Here is an 18,422-nt window from a genome sequence, read left to right as displayed (position 1 = left end):
GTCCGGGTGCAGCCGGAAACTCAGAGCGCCGCCGCAGCGAGGTTCCGGGCCGAGGCTGCGCGGGCGGATTCCAGGGCGAGGCCAGCCGCGGCCATGGGGGCGGTGGGCGGAGGGCTGGTGGACTGCCACTGCCACCTTGCCGCCCCGGACTTCGACCGCGTATGTGAGGGCGAGGCCAGGTCGTGGGAGCGGGGAGACCCCGGTCCCCCCGTACTTGTCCGGGCTACCTTTGCTCTCCTTTCTTAGGACGGAGCCCCAGACTCACCCAGGCCGGTCTGTCGCTGCACCGACTTGCTCCTGACTCCCTATTTATTAACCGCAGTCGTACTGATCTTTCTTTCCGATCTGCATAGCCTAAGCCCGGTGTCTCCTCTTCCATTTGCTGTTGCCGGTTACCGGAGTTCTTCCCCCTGCCTGCGCTTGGCCCGGCTGGGAATCCACTTTTCCCGACCCCCTGCAAACAGAAAGAACAATACACACACCAGATCAGAGTTACAAAGTGTCTTACCCGCTCTATTGGAAACCAGAGGCTTCTAATGGAGAAGGAAGAGCGGAGTCTATTCAAACAGAAGATGGGTGTAGGGCAGTGATGACCGCTGGCAGGTTGACCTGGCACATTGATGCTACCAAGTGCTGGATGGAGCGTGTTGGGCTAGAAAGAGAGAGGCGTGAAAAAGACCGAAGAGGTTTGCAGGGACAGGTGTGGTCGGTCAGTAAGGAGTTTGGGTTTCATTAAAACAACAATGCGAATCTTGTCTTTTTTTTTTTTTTTTTTTTTAAGTGAATGACAAGATCTGATATCCATTTACTAATAAAAAATTTTGCTGATGTGTGGCAAACAGGAAAGCGAGGGTGGAAGCTAGAAAACCAATTTGGAAGCTTCTGCAGTATATACACAAGAGGTGATGGTGGGTGCAGGGGAGTTTGAGAGAAGCAGATGGATTGAAGGTATATTTTAGAAGTAGGATCTATGTGCTGGGGAATTGGATGTGGAGAAGGAGGGGAAGCGAGGACTTGATGCTGTAGGGAGGACGGTGGTGCTGTTTCCTGAGCTGAGGGAAGGCCGAAGGAAGAGGTTTGTTGGGAAGAACAGAGTTGGCATTTGTTGGAGCCTAAGATCCATCCAAGTGGAGATGTCATATTGTCATTCTTTTTTTTTTTTTTTTTTTTTCAAAAAAAGGTTTGTTTGTTTTTTACATTTTTCTTTATAGTCATTCTTAAATGTGAATCTCGGGTAGTGGAAAGAATTATAGGCTGAAGGTAACAACCGGGGACTCATTAGCATAGTAATGAATGACACTTAAACCCATGGGTAAGATCACTTCACGTGAGTACAGAGAGAGGAGCATAGGGTCCTGAAGTCAGAGGAGAAAGAGCCAGTCAAGAAGACTGAAAAGTAGCAGCCAATAAAAGAGTGGTGTTTGCAGGTGAGCAGTGTTGCAGAAGCCAAGCGTGGAAAATATTTCAGGAAGGGAGGGGTGGATACCTGAGGAGCCCCTAAATCAGGGGTCCTCAAACTACGGCCCGCGGGCCACATGCAAATACAAATACTGTATTTGTTCCCGTTTTGTTTTTTTACTTCAAAATAAGATATGTGCAGTGAGCATAGGAATTTGTTCATAGTTTTTTTTTTAAACTATAGTCCGGCCCTCCAACGGTCTGAGGGACAGTGAACTGGCCCCCTGTTTAAAAAGTTTGAGGACCCCTGTCCTAAATGCTGCTGAGGGGTAAGTAAGAGACAGGGAAGTGCCCTCCACAGTTGACAGTAACAGTTTCTGTCTCAGTGGAGTGGAAACAGAAGCCAAATGTTACTAAGAGAAAGAAAGAGGAAATGAAAGGTGGGTCAGTCAGTGTAGGTTCTTCACATTCTACCACATTGTTACTTGCCATCGTTGTCATTCTTTATGGTGCCTCAACTGCTAGTACAGTGATATACACAGCCAAAGAGCAGCTACTTATTCATCTAAAATAATTGTGATAACTTGTGCTTATTTTAGGATCTGGATGATGTGTTGGAGAAAGCCAAGAAAGTAAGTCAGTATCTATAATTGCCCTTTTTTTTGTTTTTGTTTTAGATATGCTATATTAATGCTTCAGTAAGAATGAGTTGCATTTATTAAGTGTTTACTGTGTGACAAGTACTGACCTAAGCCCTTTCTGTACATTATTTCATTTAATGTTTCACAACCACCTTCTGAGGAACCTTCTATTTTTTAGGCAGCTATTGCCCATTTTGTAGATGAGGAAACTAAGGCCTAGAGACTAACTTGTCTAAAAACATACCGCTAGTAAAATGATACAGACAAGATAGTCTGAATCGAAACATTGCCGGAGTCCATTCATTGTCTTCACTAGCTGAGTTTAGACCAGGGTTGGGCAAACTTTTTGACTCGAGGGCCACAATGGGTTCTTAAACTGGACCGGAGGGCCGGAACAAAAGCATGGATGGAGTGTTTGTGTGAACTAATATAAATTCAAAGTAAACATCATTACATAAAACGGTACGGTTGGTTTTTTTAGTTTTATTCATTTCAAACGGGCCGGATCCGGCCTGCGGGCCGTAGTTTGGCCACGGCTGGTTTAGACAGACCCCCAAAAGCTAGTAACCTTTGAAGTCCTAGCAAAGGTCAGAACTGTGCACCACCCAGTTAATCTAGGAACCACCCAGTTAATTTAGGTAATAATAGTTGAAGCATCATCCCCACCTTAGTTCACTTAATTCCTTAGATACTTAAGTAGATCCTTGTTGACTATTGTTGATCAGATACTCTGCCTATTCCTGGAAATCATCTACTGATGAGCTAATCAGATACTTTGTCTATTCGTGGAAATTGTCTGGTGATCTGGGTGTCATTGAAACCTCCTTACCCTAAGGGCTACTCCAGATCAATAAAAGATTGGAGCAGCCTGAGCATGGGTGGAAGTCCTTCGGGACTTGCCCGCCTGGTCCCCCAATATTGCAAAATTATCTCGTGTCATTTTTCTCTCATTGGTTGTGCGGCTCCTCTTTCAGACACCGAACCCTACTCCACGCAGAACGTGGAGGGAGTGTTACTCGACAAAACATGTTCCCCCAGCCATCATACTTACCAGCAGTATGGAACAGATTATCCATCTGTTGGTTCTAAAATTAACATTACCCTGGGGATTTTGGAGAAATGATAAAAGTTTTGGGAACCATTTTGATTTGTTTGAGAAAAATTATTAATTTTTGGAAGTGCTTATGAAATTCATTATCACTAGCATTTCATGGTCTTCCCCCAAAGTATTAGTTTAGAAGCAGCTGCCAGTATATTTTTATATTCAAGCACCTTTCACTATGACATTAATTAGGAGTGTAGGCTTTGGAGTTACACAGGCCTAATGATCTTGGGCAAATTATTTCACTCCATCCAGAATTCTGTCTCCTGACCTATACAATGGATTATAGCAATGCCACCTCATAAGGTTGTATAGATTAAACTGAGGTAATATTTTTTTTTCACTGAACACAGTGCCCAAAACATAATAAGTATTCAGTGATAGCCATTATGATTATACTGACGGAGTATGGATGAGCAAGAATAACTAAAAGCACAGAAAACTTTATAATTCTATTTAATTATATTGGATGTATATTGCTCAAAACTCTAGCTAGTCTATTCTGTTCTTTTTTATTTCAGGCCAATGTTACGGCTCTTGTGGTGGTCGCTGAACATTCAGGAGAATTTGAAAAGATTATGCAGCTTTCAGAAAGGTGTGACTTCTCATTAAGAACTTAAAGAGTTGCTAATAAGGATGCAGTTATGATGTCATGTTCATGATATCAAAGATTATCCATTTTTAAAGAGAAAGAGAAGGAAAATATTAACATAGCCCTAAAAAAATATTTCCTACTTATTCTTTAGAGTAACATTGTCTGCTAGTCTAATATTCGGCTTCTCAATTCATTCTACACTGTTAGGTATAACAGGTTTGTCCTGCCATGCTTGGGTGTTCATCCAGTTCAAGGACTTTCACCAGAAGAACAAAGAAGTGTCACATTAAAGGTAACAGTAACAGTCAGATAAAACAAGAACCATGGAACATGATAATATCTTTGACTCAGTAGTCCTTCACTTTCTGATTTATAGTGTAAGACAATAATCTAAAAGAAGACAATGCTACCTTCTTTCCCAGAGATGTTTGTTGCAGAATTACCTGTAATAGAGAAAAAGGGGGAATAGCTTAAGGGTTCAGAAATAAAGGAATAATTAGTTCGCTTGTAGAGTAGTAAATATAATGCATTTATTAAAAATGAAGACTATAAGCCCTAACTGGTTTGGCTCAGTGGATAGAGCGTCAGCCTGTGGACTCAAGGGTCCCAGGTTCGATTCCGGTCAAGGGCATGTACCTTGGTTGCGGGCACATAGCCAATAGGGGGTGTGCAGGAAGCAGCTGATCGATGTTTCTCTCTCATCGATGTTTCTAACTCTCTATCCCTCTCCCTTCCTCTCTGTAAAAAAATCAATAAAATATATATTTTTTTTAAAATGAAGACTATAAAATTTATGTAGTAACATGGAAAATGTTTGCAGTATAATATAGGGAGAAAAGCAGGATACAGACGGTTTATTCACAATGAGTGGCATCATGTAAAAATATATCCTATAAGGAAAAGACTGTAAAGAAAAACAGAAATGATAGTAGTCGTGACAATCTTGTAGAATTACATGTAATTTGTTTTTACTTTTTTTTATCACATTGTTATATTGATTTGGCAGAAAGGTGATAAAGTATCCAGAGAAAGAAAGATACAAATTCATAGATGTAGCTGTGAGGGAACAGATGAGCTGAAGTACACAGTATCTTTGAACGTTGAACCATCCCTATAGGCGTGATCTTGATCTACTAAACTGCATGGCTTTCATACCCTCTCTAAAAAAGATCCTGACCATGAGATATCACTGACTCACCATAGCCTTGACTCCTGACTCAGCATTGGGGAGATGCACAGTTTCTTAAGCGCTTTATTACATACTGGGATCAACAGCCCCATTTTGAAAAAGTGAAGACTTTGTGTCACCTATGAATAAATTAAGAGATGAGGTCCATTCTTTCGTAATAACAAATCTGTATCCCTACATTTGAATACCCTAAGTAGCTCTACTTATTTTGCAACAAAATTATTTGAATTCAACTTCATGTAAAAATAAATACTTATTCTGTAACTCTCCTGAGTTGTTGATGTGATAAAATTTCCCCAGAGAGTTACAATTCCGAAAATGTTGGGGATCATAGCAGGATGGCATTTGTTTCATTTATGTAGAGATTTATAGCTATAGGCATTCATTTCGTTAGTCAACCAAGTGTGTACTGAGCTCCTACTGCATTCCAAGCACTTTAGAGTAATATCCCTCTCATGAAAGTAGGTTCTAGATGGAGGCAGACAATCAACAATTAGATACATGAACAGGAAAACTTTTGGTAGGACTAAGTGCTTTAAAGACAATAAAATAAGATTATGTGATAGGGATTGTGGGTGCTAGTTTTTAGATTGTGTAGTCAAGGAAGGCCTGTCTGAGGCGGTGACATTTGAACTGGAACCTGAATTATCCTCAGAGGTACCTTGCAACTTACATATCTTAAAAGAAGCAAATTTTCTACATATTTGCCTTTCCCTTGTCTGACAAGGGAAACCTCAGAGGGCAAATTCTCTAAGTGTAATAGTAATAGTATGGAAACTAATGGTACACAGTTACTTCAATGATTACAGACAAGCACATATATGATACTTAGTGTTTATATTGTTGAACCTGTAGAACAAAAATAGGCTAAACAGGATTATCAAGACAAAAGAAATCAGTGCAAAGAGTACAAAGAGTGTATGGGATTATCACTATGACAAACTCACAAACCAATGTTACCCTAAAAGGAGAACATAACATAATGCACTCCCCAAACCTCACTTACAAAGGTGGCTTTCTTCTCTCTTGCTCAGCTGTTCGGGGAAATCAGATCAGTCCTTCTATATGCTAGGAAATGCCTCCTAAACAGAAGAAAGTGTTTAAGTGTGAATCTTTATAAACAGTTTCATTCCTGTGACCTGAATAGGTATGGGATACTATCCAGATAGAAGTACTCACCATTCTAGAATTACTATTCCTAGCTCCTCAACTGGTTAAAGGAATAGAATATATGTAAAGAACCAATACAGCATAGTGCCTGGCATTTAATAGGTATTTGTAAAATAGCAGTTTCCTTCTCCGTCTGTTTTAACAAATTACTTTGTTTTCTCCCAGGATTTGGATGTAGCTTTGCCCATTATCGAGAATTATAAGGATCGATTATTGGCAATTGGAGAGGTAAACACCCATTAACTGGATCAAATGACTTCTGATTCAGACTTTCATGTGATATAGGAAAAGAATCTTTAATTCAATATTGGTGATTATAACTAACTTGGATAATTATGTTCACCCCATCCAGCTGAATAATAACTCATCAATACTTCCTCAATAAGCAAAAGAGCTTGGGGATGAAACAATAGAAAGCCTCATCATAGGCTTATGTTAATACTTTATTATCATTTCTATATTCTATGCTCTTTTTTTGCTTAAATATGGGTCATCTCTCTAGTTAGTTAAAGTAGTATATACAAAGCATACTTTCAAGAGGCTAGAGTGTAGTCAACATTTTTGTTAAATAATTTACAGTTGTAAAACATTTTTATCACTTGGTAATAAATTCCACTTCTAATTAAAAATAAAGATAAGAGATAAGAATAACAGTTAAATGCAGAATATAGATTATAACAATGAATGCCAAAATATATCAAGGAAAGCAGTCATTTATAATCTTTCCTGTTCGCTGTGATGACCACATGTAGCTATTGAGCACTTGAAATGTGACTGGTCCAGATTGAGATGTGCTCTAAGTCTTAGCACCCCAAAGAAAGAATGTAAAATAACTCAATAATTTTTATATTGATCATGTGTTGAAATAATGCATTACTATATAATAATAATGATAATGTTTGGGGGTATACTGGATTAAATAAAGTATATTATTAAAATTAATTTCACCCATTTCTTGTTAGTGTTTTTAATGTAGCTAACTAGAAAATGTGAAGTTATATATGTGGCTTGCACATATGGCTCCCATTATCTTTCTCTTGGATAGTACTGCTCCATAATATGCCTTTTTGGGTTCATTAAACCATGAAAAATGTAATTCTATTTGACTTTTCTGTTATAGGTGGGACTGGATTTCTCCCCCAGATTTGCTGGCACTGATGCACAAAAGGAAGCGCAAAGACAAGTCCTAATCAGACAGGTCCAGTTAGCCAAAAGACTAAATTTGCCTTTGTAGGTTAATGAACCATCTTCCGATATTAAATGCTATAGAGCAAATTAAAATGATTCTTTTGAAATGGAGCTCTCTATTTCTTTTTCTCTTAATTACTTTAATGGAACAAAATAATGTCACATTAAGTACTTAAAAGGATTTTTTTTGTTGTTAAACAGAAATGTTCACTCACGTTCAGCTGGAAGACCCACCATCAGCCTCTTAAATGAGCAAGGTATTTACATCCTGAGACAAATGTGCCTAATGTTTACATTTGGTATTCCAGTCCATCTTCTCATAGAACAGGCCATGTTTTAATATGATTTCTTACACGAAAGAAAATAGGGGAAGGGAGAAAGGGGAAGTCAACTAAAGTGGTTTTACAAGTCAGTCTACTTTCTACAAGGTTTTCAGTGTGATTGTGATATTTATAATCATTTGCCAGGGTAAAACAAATGAAAAATTGGATTAAGTAATTTATAATCCTAAAATTAAAATGTATCTTACAGCATTACTTTTCAAACTTTTTGAAGTGATACTAATATATACACATATCTACTTTTTTTGCTATTAAAAGTATGTGCATACACTGGTCAGTCTTGACCCACTAGATGGATTTCATAACTCACTTGTGGTTATAACCCACTAATGGTCATACCTGCCATTCGAAAAACAGTATCAAATAGTGAATTAAATGTACTTGCCTACATCTAGAAAGCATGGTATTTCCCAGTGTTGAGTGCTGAACCCTTTGGGATCACTGAGAGCATGATTTTTACGCAGGCTGAGCAGCCATTCTTTAAGAACCGGAGGCGATTTTATGAAGCTAATGCTGATTAGTCAATTTGTGACTCATTTAGCTCCCCATTTCCTCTTCCACTAGCATTCTCACTGAGGACTATTTGACTGCTTAAAAACCTCCTATTAGGAACAATAATTTGACAGTTCACAAAACTTCTGGAAAATGTTTAATGGTATAGGAAGATTAAATAATGGTTTAAAATTTTATATTTCAATTGTATTTAATAATTTTATTCTGAAAGTTAAGAATTGTTAGTATATTTCTATTCTACTGTTTGAACACTATATATTTATCCCTCCTTTAGAAGTCATAGAACCTCATATTTATATCACAGTGACCAAATTTCTGATCTTTGCTGTTCAATTTGATTAATGGAAAAACCGCTCATTGAGGACATAAATTGGAATTCTGATCTATCTTTTATTTTTGAGAGGTGCTGACAAAGTGCTGCTCCATGCATTTGACGGTCGGCCATCCGTAGCCATGGAAGGAGTAAAAGCTGGGTACTTCTTCTCGATCCCTCCTTCTATCATAAGGAGTGGACAGGTAAATTCTTTCATTAAACTTCCACCTATACTTTGTGAAATACACTTTAAAATAAAAGCTTCTATATTTTATATGTAATATAAAATATATATTTTATATATGATATATATTTTATATGTAATATATATTTATATATAACACTTGTGATATTATTCTAGTAATATTCCAAAAATCAATCTTAGGTCCCTACCTTATGTCAATATCATATTATCATGATTACATTAGATTTATAAGTTTTGAAATCAGATATTATGAGAATTCCAATTATTTCTTTATTTTCAAGATCATTTTGGCTATTCTAAGTCCCTTGCCTTTCCATCTACATTAGAATCAGCTTGATTTCTTTAAAAAAAAACTGGCTGGGATTTTTATTGGAATTACATTAAATCCATAGATCAATTTGGGAATAATTGATATGAACACACCATACCTCTTTATTTAGATCTTTGATTTCTCTCATCAATGTTTTATAATTTTCAACATACAAATCCTGCACATATTTTGTAATATTTATCCCTAAGTATTTCATATTTTTCATTCTATTTTAAATGGTACTGGTTTTAAAATTTTAGTTATCAATTATTCATTGCTAGTATATAGAAATACAGTTGATTTTTCTATATTAAACTTTTATCAAGTGACCATGCTGATTCATTAGTGCTAGCAGTGTTTTGTAGATTTTTTAGGATTTTTATGTAGATAATCATGTCATCTTTGAATAAAGATATTTACTTTTCCCCTTCCAATATTTGTGCCCTTTATTTCTTTTTCTTGCCTTATTTCACTGGATACAGCTAGTAGAATGTTGAATAGAAATAGTAAAAGCAGAAACCCTTGCCTTTTTCCTGATCATGGAAAAACATTCATTCCTTTACCATTAAGTATACTATGAGCTGCAGGTTTCTTATAGGGTTTAAGGAAGTTCCTTCTGTTTCTGGTCTGCTGAGTGTTTTTTTATCAAAAATGGATGTTGGATTCTGTCAAATACTTTTTTGACAATATATTATCCTTTTTATAGTTTCTTAGGTAGAACCTTAGATTATTTGAAACCTACCTTGTTTTCTAATAAAGATATTTAATGCAATAGTTGCATTAGCACTAACCACATATAGTTACAATCCACAAATATTAATTTGATTGTTATAATGAGGCTCTGTTTCTTCTAGTATAAGTATTGATATGGTCATAGGTTTATTTGTGATCTTTGCTGTATTTTCACTTTCTTTCAGTTCATAATGTTTTCTAATTTACCTTGAGACTTCCTCTTTGACCATAGTGACTATTTAAAAGTGTATCATTAATTTCCAAATACTTGGGAATTTTCCTGATATCTTTCCATTACTGATATCTACTTTAATTTGACTATGTTCAGGAGACATTCATTGTATGATTTCACCTCTTTTAAATTGGTTGAGGTTTGTTTAATGGCCCAGAATATGATCTGTCTTGGTGAAGAGAACATACACACTTGAGAAGAATGTGCATTCTGCTATTATAAGATGGAGTGTTCTACACATGTCACTTTATAGTCCAAGATTATTTTTATTTTTCCTACTTTTAGCTTTTGTGGAAAAACTTCTTATTTAGTAGTAACCTTGAGCTGTGGCATGTTTCTTTTTCAAAACTAAAATACATTTAAAGATAATATTTGTACATTATAGAAAATTGAATCAATTCAGAAAAGAACAAATTTTAAATTAATCCAGATTCTACAATTCAGAAACAATCATTGTTAACATTAATTCAGATAAAATAAGAAGATAATCTTACTCTTTTTGTTTTGAGTTAGCTTCATGGGTATCTAATTGTATCAATACATATGGACCTATCTCATCTTTAAAATGATAGTATGATATTTCATAATGTGGATGTACCGTAATTTATTTAAGCACTACTTTAAGTAAAGGTTAGACTGTTTCTAATTTTTTCACTGTTATAAACAGTGCCTGAGGGAATACCTTTGTACATCTTACATATGCACACTTGTGCAGTTTTCCCTCTAAATGGAATCACTGAGGAAAGGGAGTACATTTTAAAATTTGATTAAACTGTTACGTTTTCTTTAAAAAGTTTATGCTAGTTTAACTTTTATCTACCAGCAGTGCATGAGCATACCTATTTCTGTGCCTCTGAAATTTTAATCTTCAAACAATTCATTCTAATAATATTCCACTCTGCACCATGTGTCTCCCCCTGCCATTTTTAACTTTAACAGTGCAGTGGCAGCAAAAGAATTACGTTCTTGGTATAAAACTCACTGGGTTCATTGCAATCCTTATAATCCAGACAGAAAATTAAAAAGAATAAAGCCATCTACCACCTAATCTAAAAAGGTGCATATGAACTTTGGATTTATAAACAGAAAGCCCGAGTGGCTTAAAGTGAACAGTAGAAAGAAGCACTGAGTGTGGTGGAGAAGCAACAGAAGTCTCTTCCTGAGCTCTCTCAGTGGGATGGTGATGTCCGGTGTCTGACTTCCTAGCTGGGTGTGCTTTTGGTTACTACTCCCTGGGTCCCTGGAGTCTCTGGATAATTTCTGGCAATGAATGATGCTATTTAAACCTGATAGTAATAGAATGAGAACGTAGTGAGCATGTATCAATTGAATATTGAAGCATGAATTTTAAGCTCTTGCAGAGTAGAATGCATTGGCATGTGGGTTTAATGTTCTTTTTAAAAAAATTCTTTATCACTCCTTTTCTAAACTTACTAGCTTTTTCTTTTCTCTAAGAAGCAGAAACTTGTGAAACAGTTGCCTTTAACCTCCATTTGCTTGGAAACAGATTCACCTGCACTAGGACCAGAAAAACAGGTAAGTCATTTTCTGTTTTCCACATGATTGAGATCAAGCATGTAAAACTCGCAGCCTCGTTATGCCTGGGGCACACCAGCCGCAAATTTGATATGCTTGATTTAGATTGTGTCTTTCATTTGAGCTATTTTTGATTTGTCTGTGTTTCTCATCACAGTGTAAGTACAATGGAATCCTATTTTAACACTAGGTTGAGAGGTTATATCAACTTAATTTCAGGTCTCTTCTAAATATAATTGTTAGGCCCCACAGAATAATATTTGATATGGACCATGTCCTCGTCTATGTGGTAATGAAAGCCAGACCAGTATAGCAAAAAGTTCAATGTCAAGAGTCAGAAAGACCTAGATTCAAATCCTGTCTCTGCTACGCACTAGCTGTTTGACTTTGAGCAAGTTACTAATGTCTCTGAAATGTTCTTCACTTATAAAATGTAAGCAAAATAGTAAATACTTTGAAGTATTATAGTGAGAATTAAATGGAGTAATGTATCTGGCAGTATCTGGTATATGGTAAGATGCTCAATAAATGTTTATTTTTCTCCTTTTAATTAGATTGTTATAAGGAGGCCCTATTTCTTCTAGTACAAGTATAATAAGTGTATAATATTCCAGTGTGTGAATCTACCATAGTATATTTAACTTGATATTGTGATTTGGGTTGTTTTCAACACAATTATATCTGATGAATGTTATCAGGTTATTTATCTCAAACTTAATAGATATCTTATTCCTCTCAATATTATCATCCTAAGTAGATAACTTAATAACAATAATACATTTCACCAAATCTAAATGTACAATCTAAATGATTGTAGATGCACCACTGCTTTGAGACCATTAGAATGAAAAAGAAAAACACTGCCAGTTATACAATGACATATCATTGAATCCAAGTAAAATATGTATCAATTTCAGAGATGTTAAAATAGGAGGGAAATACATCTTAGACTCAGTGAAGTACCAGTACGTATCTGCTTAGCCTTCCAAATATGTGCTGGTACTTCTTGAATGTGTACGGTGACATTTCTTGAATCAAACTGTAATGTATGTAGCCTGTGAGGTGAAGGGGCCAAGCAGCAGAGCAGTGACCTTTACAAGCACTCAGTTAAGCAATAAACCAAAGGACAGCTAACCCATCGGTCATGCAGGTTGCCAAGTGTCCACTGTTTGCACACTGCTAGATGCTGGGACCTCAGTTGTTAATACCCCACGGCTCTTTTCAAGAGCAACATAGACTTACAGTCAGTGTGTAGCTATAGCTTCTAAGCTGAAGTTCAAGACTTTCTCCCCTTATTGCCTCCCACCATCCCCCGCCCCCATTAAAAAAAGAACTTGCCGAAGCCGGTTTGGCTCAGTGGATAGAGCGTCGGCCTGCGGACTGAAGGGTCCCGGGTTCGATTCCGGTCAAGGGCATGTGCCTGGGTTGCGGGCACATCCCCAGTGGGAGATGTGCAGGAGGCAGCTGGTCGATGTTTCTCTCATCGATGTTTCTAGCTCTCTATCTCTCTCTCCCTTCCTCTCTGTGAAAAATCAATAAAATATATTTTAAAAAAAAAAAAAAAAGAACTCATCGGCTTTGTTTACCAACTCATTTTCTTCTATTTTATCTACAGTGTTCAAGGATTGCTTCTTTTGACAATCATGTTTGATTTAGTGCCTGCTTTGTTCTCTTTCAGGTGCGGAATGAACCCCAAAATATTACCATCTCAGCAGAATATATTGCCCAGGTGAAAGGAATCTCAGTGGAAGAAGTGATGGAAGTGACAACACAGAATGCATTGAAATTGTTCCCCAAGCTCCAGCACCTGCTCCAGAAATAACTTCAAAGCCAAATGAACTGAAGGGGGCATTTGAGAAAAAGAAATGTTCTGGCCCTATCTGGTTTGGCTCAGTGGCTAGGCAGTGATGACGAACCTATGACACGCGTGTCAGAGGTGACACGCAAACTCATTTTTTTGGTTGATTTTTCTTTGTTAAATGGCATTTAAATATATAAAATAAATATCAAAAATATGCCGAAACCGGTTTGGTTCAGTGGATAGAGCGTCGGCCTGCGGACTGAAGGGTCCCAGGTTCGATTCCGATCAAGGGCATGTACCTGGGTTGCGGGCACATCCCCGGTGGGGGATGTGCAGGAGGCAGCTGATTGATGTTTCTCTCTCATCGATGCTTCTAACTCTCTATCTCTCTCCCTTCCTCTCTGTAAAAAGTCAATAAAACATATTTTTAAAAAAATAAATAAATAAAAAATAAAAAACAAAAATATAAGTCTTTGTTTTACTATGGTTGCATATATCAAAAAATTTCTATATATGACATGGCACCAGAGTTAAGTTAGGGTTTTTCTAAATGCTGACATGCCGAGCTCAAAAGGTTCGCCATCACTGGGCTAGAGCATCAGCCTGCTACTGAAGGGTCCCGGATTCAATTCTGATCAAGGGCTTATGCATGGGTTGCAGGCTTGATTCCCAGTAGGGGGCATGCAGGAGGCAGCCAATCAATGGTTCTTTCTCATCATTGATGATTCTATCACTCTCTCCCTCTCCCTTCCTCTCTGAAATCAATAAAATATATTTTTTTAAAAAAAGAAATGTTCTAGCCAAAACCGGTTTGGCTCAGTGGATAGAGCGTCGGCCTGCAGACTGAAGGGTCCCAGGTTCGATTCCGGTCAAGGGCATGTACCTGGGTTGCGGGCACATCCCCAGTAGGAGATGTGCAGGAGGCAGCTGATCGATCTCTCTCTCATCGATGTTTCTAACTCTCTATCTCTCTCCCTTCCTCTCTGTAAAAAATCAATAAAATATATTTTTTAAAAAAATGTTCTGATTAGTAATCTGAACTGAAGAAACCATTATATAGGGATAAAAAGATTATAATTTTAGAGAAATATTTGTCATCTGTTGTTAATCCTCACCCGAGGATATTTTTCGATTGATTTTTAGAGAGAGTGGAAGGGAGAGGGAGAGACAGAAACATCGATATGAGAGAGTCACATTGATTGGTTGACTCCTGCATGCTTTCCAGCCAGGGCTAGGGATCACGCCTGCAACCGTGCATGCATGCCCTTGACCAGAATCAAACCTGGACCCTTCAGTCCACGAGCCGACCCTTTATCCACTGAGCCAAACCAGTCAGAGTGAGAAATATTTGTCTCAAATAAAACTGAGTTTGGAACCTGAAACCATGGGTTCTAATTCTACCTTGCACTGCTTTTCAATTAATGGACTCCTAGCAGGAGGTTGGGAGACACTGCTGCTTCTTACCTTGCCCCGTTAAATAGAACCACCACATGAACTGAAACCATTTTTTCCAGCAAGGGTGGCTCCCACAGGTAATCATTTTCTAGCCTTTCTTGCAACCAGGGCACTGATAATATGACCCGCCCTAGATTTTGAATGAAATGAGTCACGAAGAAGCCAGGACTGATGGTGGCAGTATGACAGCTTGGTGAGGTTGGCATTGTTAGCTGCAGGGTCTGTGCCCACAGGCTGTGTCTTTATGCTTCTAGTTCAGCGGTATGAATTGGTTTTTCTACCCTCCTGGAGATTTTACTAACTATCCATTATCCTTCAGTAAATTCATTTTCTTCTTAAATTAGCCAAATTTAGTTTCTGTTGCTTGTATCTTTAAGAACCCTGCTTGATGAGGAAATTCATACCCTAAAGTAGTTATCACAAAGAGACCATTAGGGAAAGGAAGGAAGAGAAGGAAATCTGAGACTCATTATAGTGACTGGATCGCTTTCCAGGCAGCAAAATACCAGTTAATTGTAAGGGATAAGATACTGCCCGTCCATAGCGGATGGTGACCAATGTTGTGAAAGCATGTTAAAAAGACACTCTGTGGCAAAAGGATATGTGCTGATTTGGGGGCAGCCCAAAGGGTACTACATTGAACATTTTTATTCTTTTTCTTCACTTTTTTCTGTATTTGTGGAACCTCTTACCTTATGAGGCAGAGGTCATCTTCCACTGTGCCTGGCTCTTCCCTTTGGACCCATCTTCCAGGCCAGCAAAGAAACGCAGCTTCCCCTGCCCTGGCCTGCAAGACCCTCTCCAGGGAAGAGGCACTGGGTGCTGGTAGCTTCAGCAGCAATGGCAGGCCACGCCTTAGCCTTTTCTGCATACCAGGGATGCCACAGAGGGCCTTCCTGCACCCGCATTAGTGGCCTTGACTTGGAACTCACCGCAGACAGCTCTGCAGGGAGGCGGAGCAAAATGGAGGGAAATGACTGTCTGCCCATCCCCCTGTGTCTACTGAGGGAACAGGTGCATCAACAAATCTGAAACTCCTGGGAGGGGCAGAGAGGTGTCTGGACTTACTATGATTTCAGGTAGGGTCAGAGTCCAAAATTGATAGTTTTGTGACTTCTGATTTTCTGGTTTTAGCCTGAGGCTGTTATAAGGTGTATACAGGAGGACAAAGTAGAAACATCTAAGGGGGAAGTGGAGGGAGAGCTTCCAGGAGAAGGTGGTATTTAAACGAAAGTTAGCCAGGTGAAGCGGGGGTAAAAGAATAAACAGAGAACCCCAAGTAGTTCCATAAAACCAGAGGTGCATGAGGGAGGAGACAGAAGAGCACTGGAGAGAATTAAGATTGGAAGGTTGTTGAGTGTATTATACATAACCTGACACTCATGTACTTCGTATTTATTCCCTGATTCATCTTAGAACGAGCCAAAGAAAGGATGCTGTGTTTGATAGTCTTTATGTGGGCTGGGAAATAATTCTCCATAGGTCTCCCATTTCTGTGTATCCCTGGGGCAGAGACACTGACAGCTTTTGTTCCAGATTATCTTTATTTGAGAGAGAGAGAAACATCAATTTGTTATTCCACTTATTTATGCATTCGTTGGTTGATTCTTGTATGTGTTCTAACCAGGGATCAAACCCGAAACCTTGGCGTATCAGGATGACCCGGCCAGGGCCCGGATGATCTTTTCAAGGATGTTTATATAGCCAAGGGCCTTGGAAGACAGATAATGTCTCCCACTGAAGCAGAGGCAAGTTTATTTATTCTACATTATAATCAAGAGCATGTCTTCCTCCAGTCAAAGGTTGGGTTCCTTCCTTCTTTCCTTCCTTCCTTCCTTCCTTCCTTCCTTCCTTCCTTCCTTCCTTCCCTTTCTGTTGTTAATTCTCACCTAAGGATATTTTTTCCTTTTTTTTTTTTTTAGAGAGAATGGGAGGAAGGGGGAGAGAGAAAGAGACAGGGAGACAGAGAGATGTGAGAGAGACACATCGATTGGTTGCCTCTGGCATGTACCCCAATGGGGGCTGGGGATCGAACCTGCAACCCAGGCATGTGCCCTTGACTGGGACTCAGACCCAAGACCCTTCAGCGAACAGGCCGATGCTCTAATCACTGAGAAACACCAGCCAGGACAAAGGTTGGGTTTCCTAAGCTCAGAGATTTTCAGCTGTGAGGCAAAGCCTCTGTGTGCATGGCATCTGTCTGGATGACTTCACATTATTTGGAGGGGGTGGGGTAAAGACAGAGGGTACCAATCAGAACATGATGCTTGTGCTGCTTGCTGCTGTTCAAGAAAGGGCCACATGCTAACTGACAAGCTCAGGGGAGGCCTGTATGGCAGTCTTGCAAACTCAGAGACCTGAAGTAACCACAAAGGATGGTCTGAAATTAAACTTTAACTAAAAGCAGTTATGGTGGGTAGTTATGTCCTAGGCCCATATCTTCACCTACATAGTCAACCTTTACCTTAAGTGAGCCTATCTATCTTTTTGCATCTATGATAACATAGCTTTGAAATGTCTGGGTAACTTGTAACTTCCCTTTTTCCGGACCCCTTGGGGCATGTTCATTGTTGACTGTTAACTATCCTGCACACACATAAGTACGTGTCCATCATTTTACTTTTTATCCAATCCCAGAGGTCCATCACCCTCCCCCTTTGCTTTCTCCCACCTCTCTAATCTACCACCAATGGATTTCATATAACCCACCTACGTCCCCTCCTTTGATTGCAATGTATAAAAATAGATGAAAAAACCACCATTCTCTAGAGCATTATCCCAATTCCCAGCAATTGTCAACAGTTTGGCTCAAAAAAACTCACAAAAATTCTTTACAGGTTTTTACGTTAACATTGTGCTCTGAGCAATAAAGTCCTTTGCCTCTGAACCAAGATTCTTATGTCTTCTGTCACTAAATGCCCATGAAACTGTGGCAGGCTAACCCTTCATAGCTCTTGATACTGGGAGTTTTGTTCTTTTTTGTTGTTGTTGTTCTTTTTTTTTGAGAAGCAAAAAATTAGCTTTGGGCCTGGCTTTTTAATATATACCCTCAGGGTCAATGAATCTTATCCCCACTGTGCCCTGGTGCAGTCCTAGCTGAGATAGGGTTTTAGGCCAGTTGACTTATACATATCCTTTCCAATATTAATATGCTTTGGCTTGTGAATCTGAGCTTTCCATAAAGGCAAATGGCAACCAAATCAAAGGTGAATATTTCACTGATATAAATACAAATGCAAAGCTGCACCTGGGTTCCAAGCCAAGTAGTACCTAGCTTGCCATATGGAATAACAGGCTATTGGCTCAAACTGCAAAAAGGAACACAAGCCACGTCAAAACCTGAATATTAGTCTGCTACCCAAGAAGGAATGACACACACATAAATCTAGCAATGCTCACTTCGGGAATGGACAATAAAATAAAAGCTCCACCTTGTTAATCTCTCAAGTATGTACTTAGTCAAATTATCAAAATCCTTGCTCTGAGTTCATGCAATTCAGTGTTTAGAAGCAAGTTGTTAACTTTGAGGATTAGTGGGATTGGTCGACATACTCCACCAATTTATAGAAACAAACCATTTAAACATTTTAAATTAATAAAGAGAAGATCACTGTAAAGGACCTTTTAGGTGATACATATTTCAAAGTATTTTTTTTTTAATTTTTTTAAAAAGTTTTGATTTTAGAGAGAAAGGAAGGGAG

General features: G+C 38.5%; 1 protein-coding gene across 3 annotated transcripts; it reads left to right on the top strand.

Annotated features, from left to right (window-relative positions):
* Positions 1-53: 53 nt before the first annotated feature.
* On the top strand, positions 54-14,127 carry TATDN3 (TatD DNase domain containing 3). Of its 3 annotated transcripts, none has more exons than XM_070395762.1 (10): positions 54-159; positions 1,998-2,030; positions 3,663-3,736; positions 3,944-4,028; positions 6,261-6,323; positions 7,216-7,325; positions 7,485-7,540; positions 8,541-8,653; positions 11,385-11,465; positions 13,144-14,127. In XM_070395762.1, the coding sequence occupies exons 1-10, from the start codon at positions 94-96 to the stop codon at positions 13,285-13,287; spliced, it is 825 nt and encodes a 274-aa protein (XP_070251863.1). In that variant the 5' UTR covers positions 54-93; the 3' UTR covers positions 13,288-14,127. The 3 variants fall into 3 exon arrangements, with proteins under 3 accessions (XP_070251863.1, XP_070251864.1, XP_070251865.1); XM_070395763.1 differs by having other exon boundaries at positions 11,388-11,465; positions 13,144-13,780; XM_070395764.1 differs by lacking the exon at positions 54-159 and adding an exon at positions 212-1,427 and having other exon boundaries at positions 13,144-13,780.
* The last annotated feature ends 4,295 nt before the right edge of the window (positions 14,128-18,422 follow it).

This window comes from Myotis yumanensis, unplaced genomic scaffold (genome assembly GCF_028538775.1).
Source record: "Myotis yumanensis isolate MYYU_CA2020_CCGP unplaced genomic scaffold, mMyoYum1.0.hap1 SCAF_17, whole genome shotgun sequence".
NCBI classification, from domain to species: domain Eukaryota; kingdom Metazoa; phylum Chordata; class Mammalia; order Chiroptera; family Vespertilionidae; genus Myotis; species Myotis yumanensis.
The sequence above is the reverse complement of the archived record's forward strand: the minus strand, read 5'-3'. Positions and strand labels throughout refer to the sequence as shown.

What these genes read in the sequence shown, in the direction of transcription:
- TATDN3 (XM_070395762.1), top strand. Translation starts at nt 94, where the DNA reads ATGGGGGCGGTGGGCGGAGGGCTGGTGGACTGCCACTGCCACCTTGCC. An exon ending in AAAGAAGTGTCACATTAAAG is followed by an intron (nt 4,029 to 6,260) that starts GTAACAGTAACA and finishes GTTTTCTCCCAG; the next exon opens with GATTTGGATGTAGCTTTGCC. An exon ending in CACTAGGACCAGAAAAACAG is followed by an intron (nt 11,466 to 13,143) that starts GTAAGTCATTTT and finishes GTTCTCTTTCAG; the next exon opens with GTGCGGAATGAACCCCAAAA.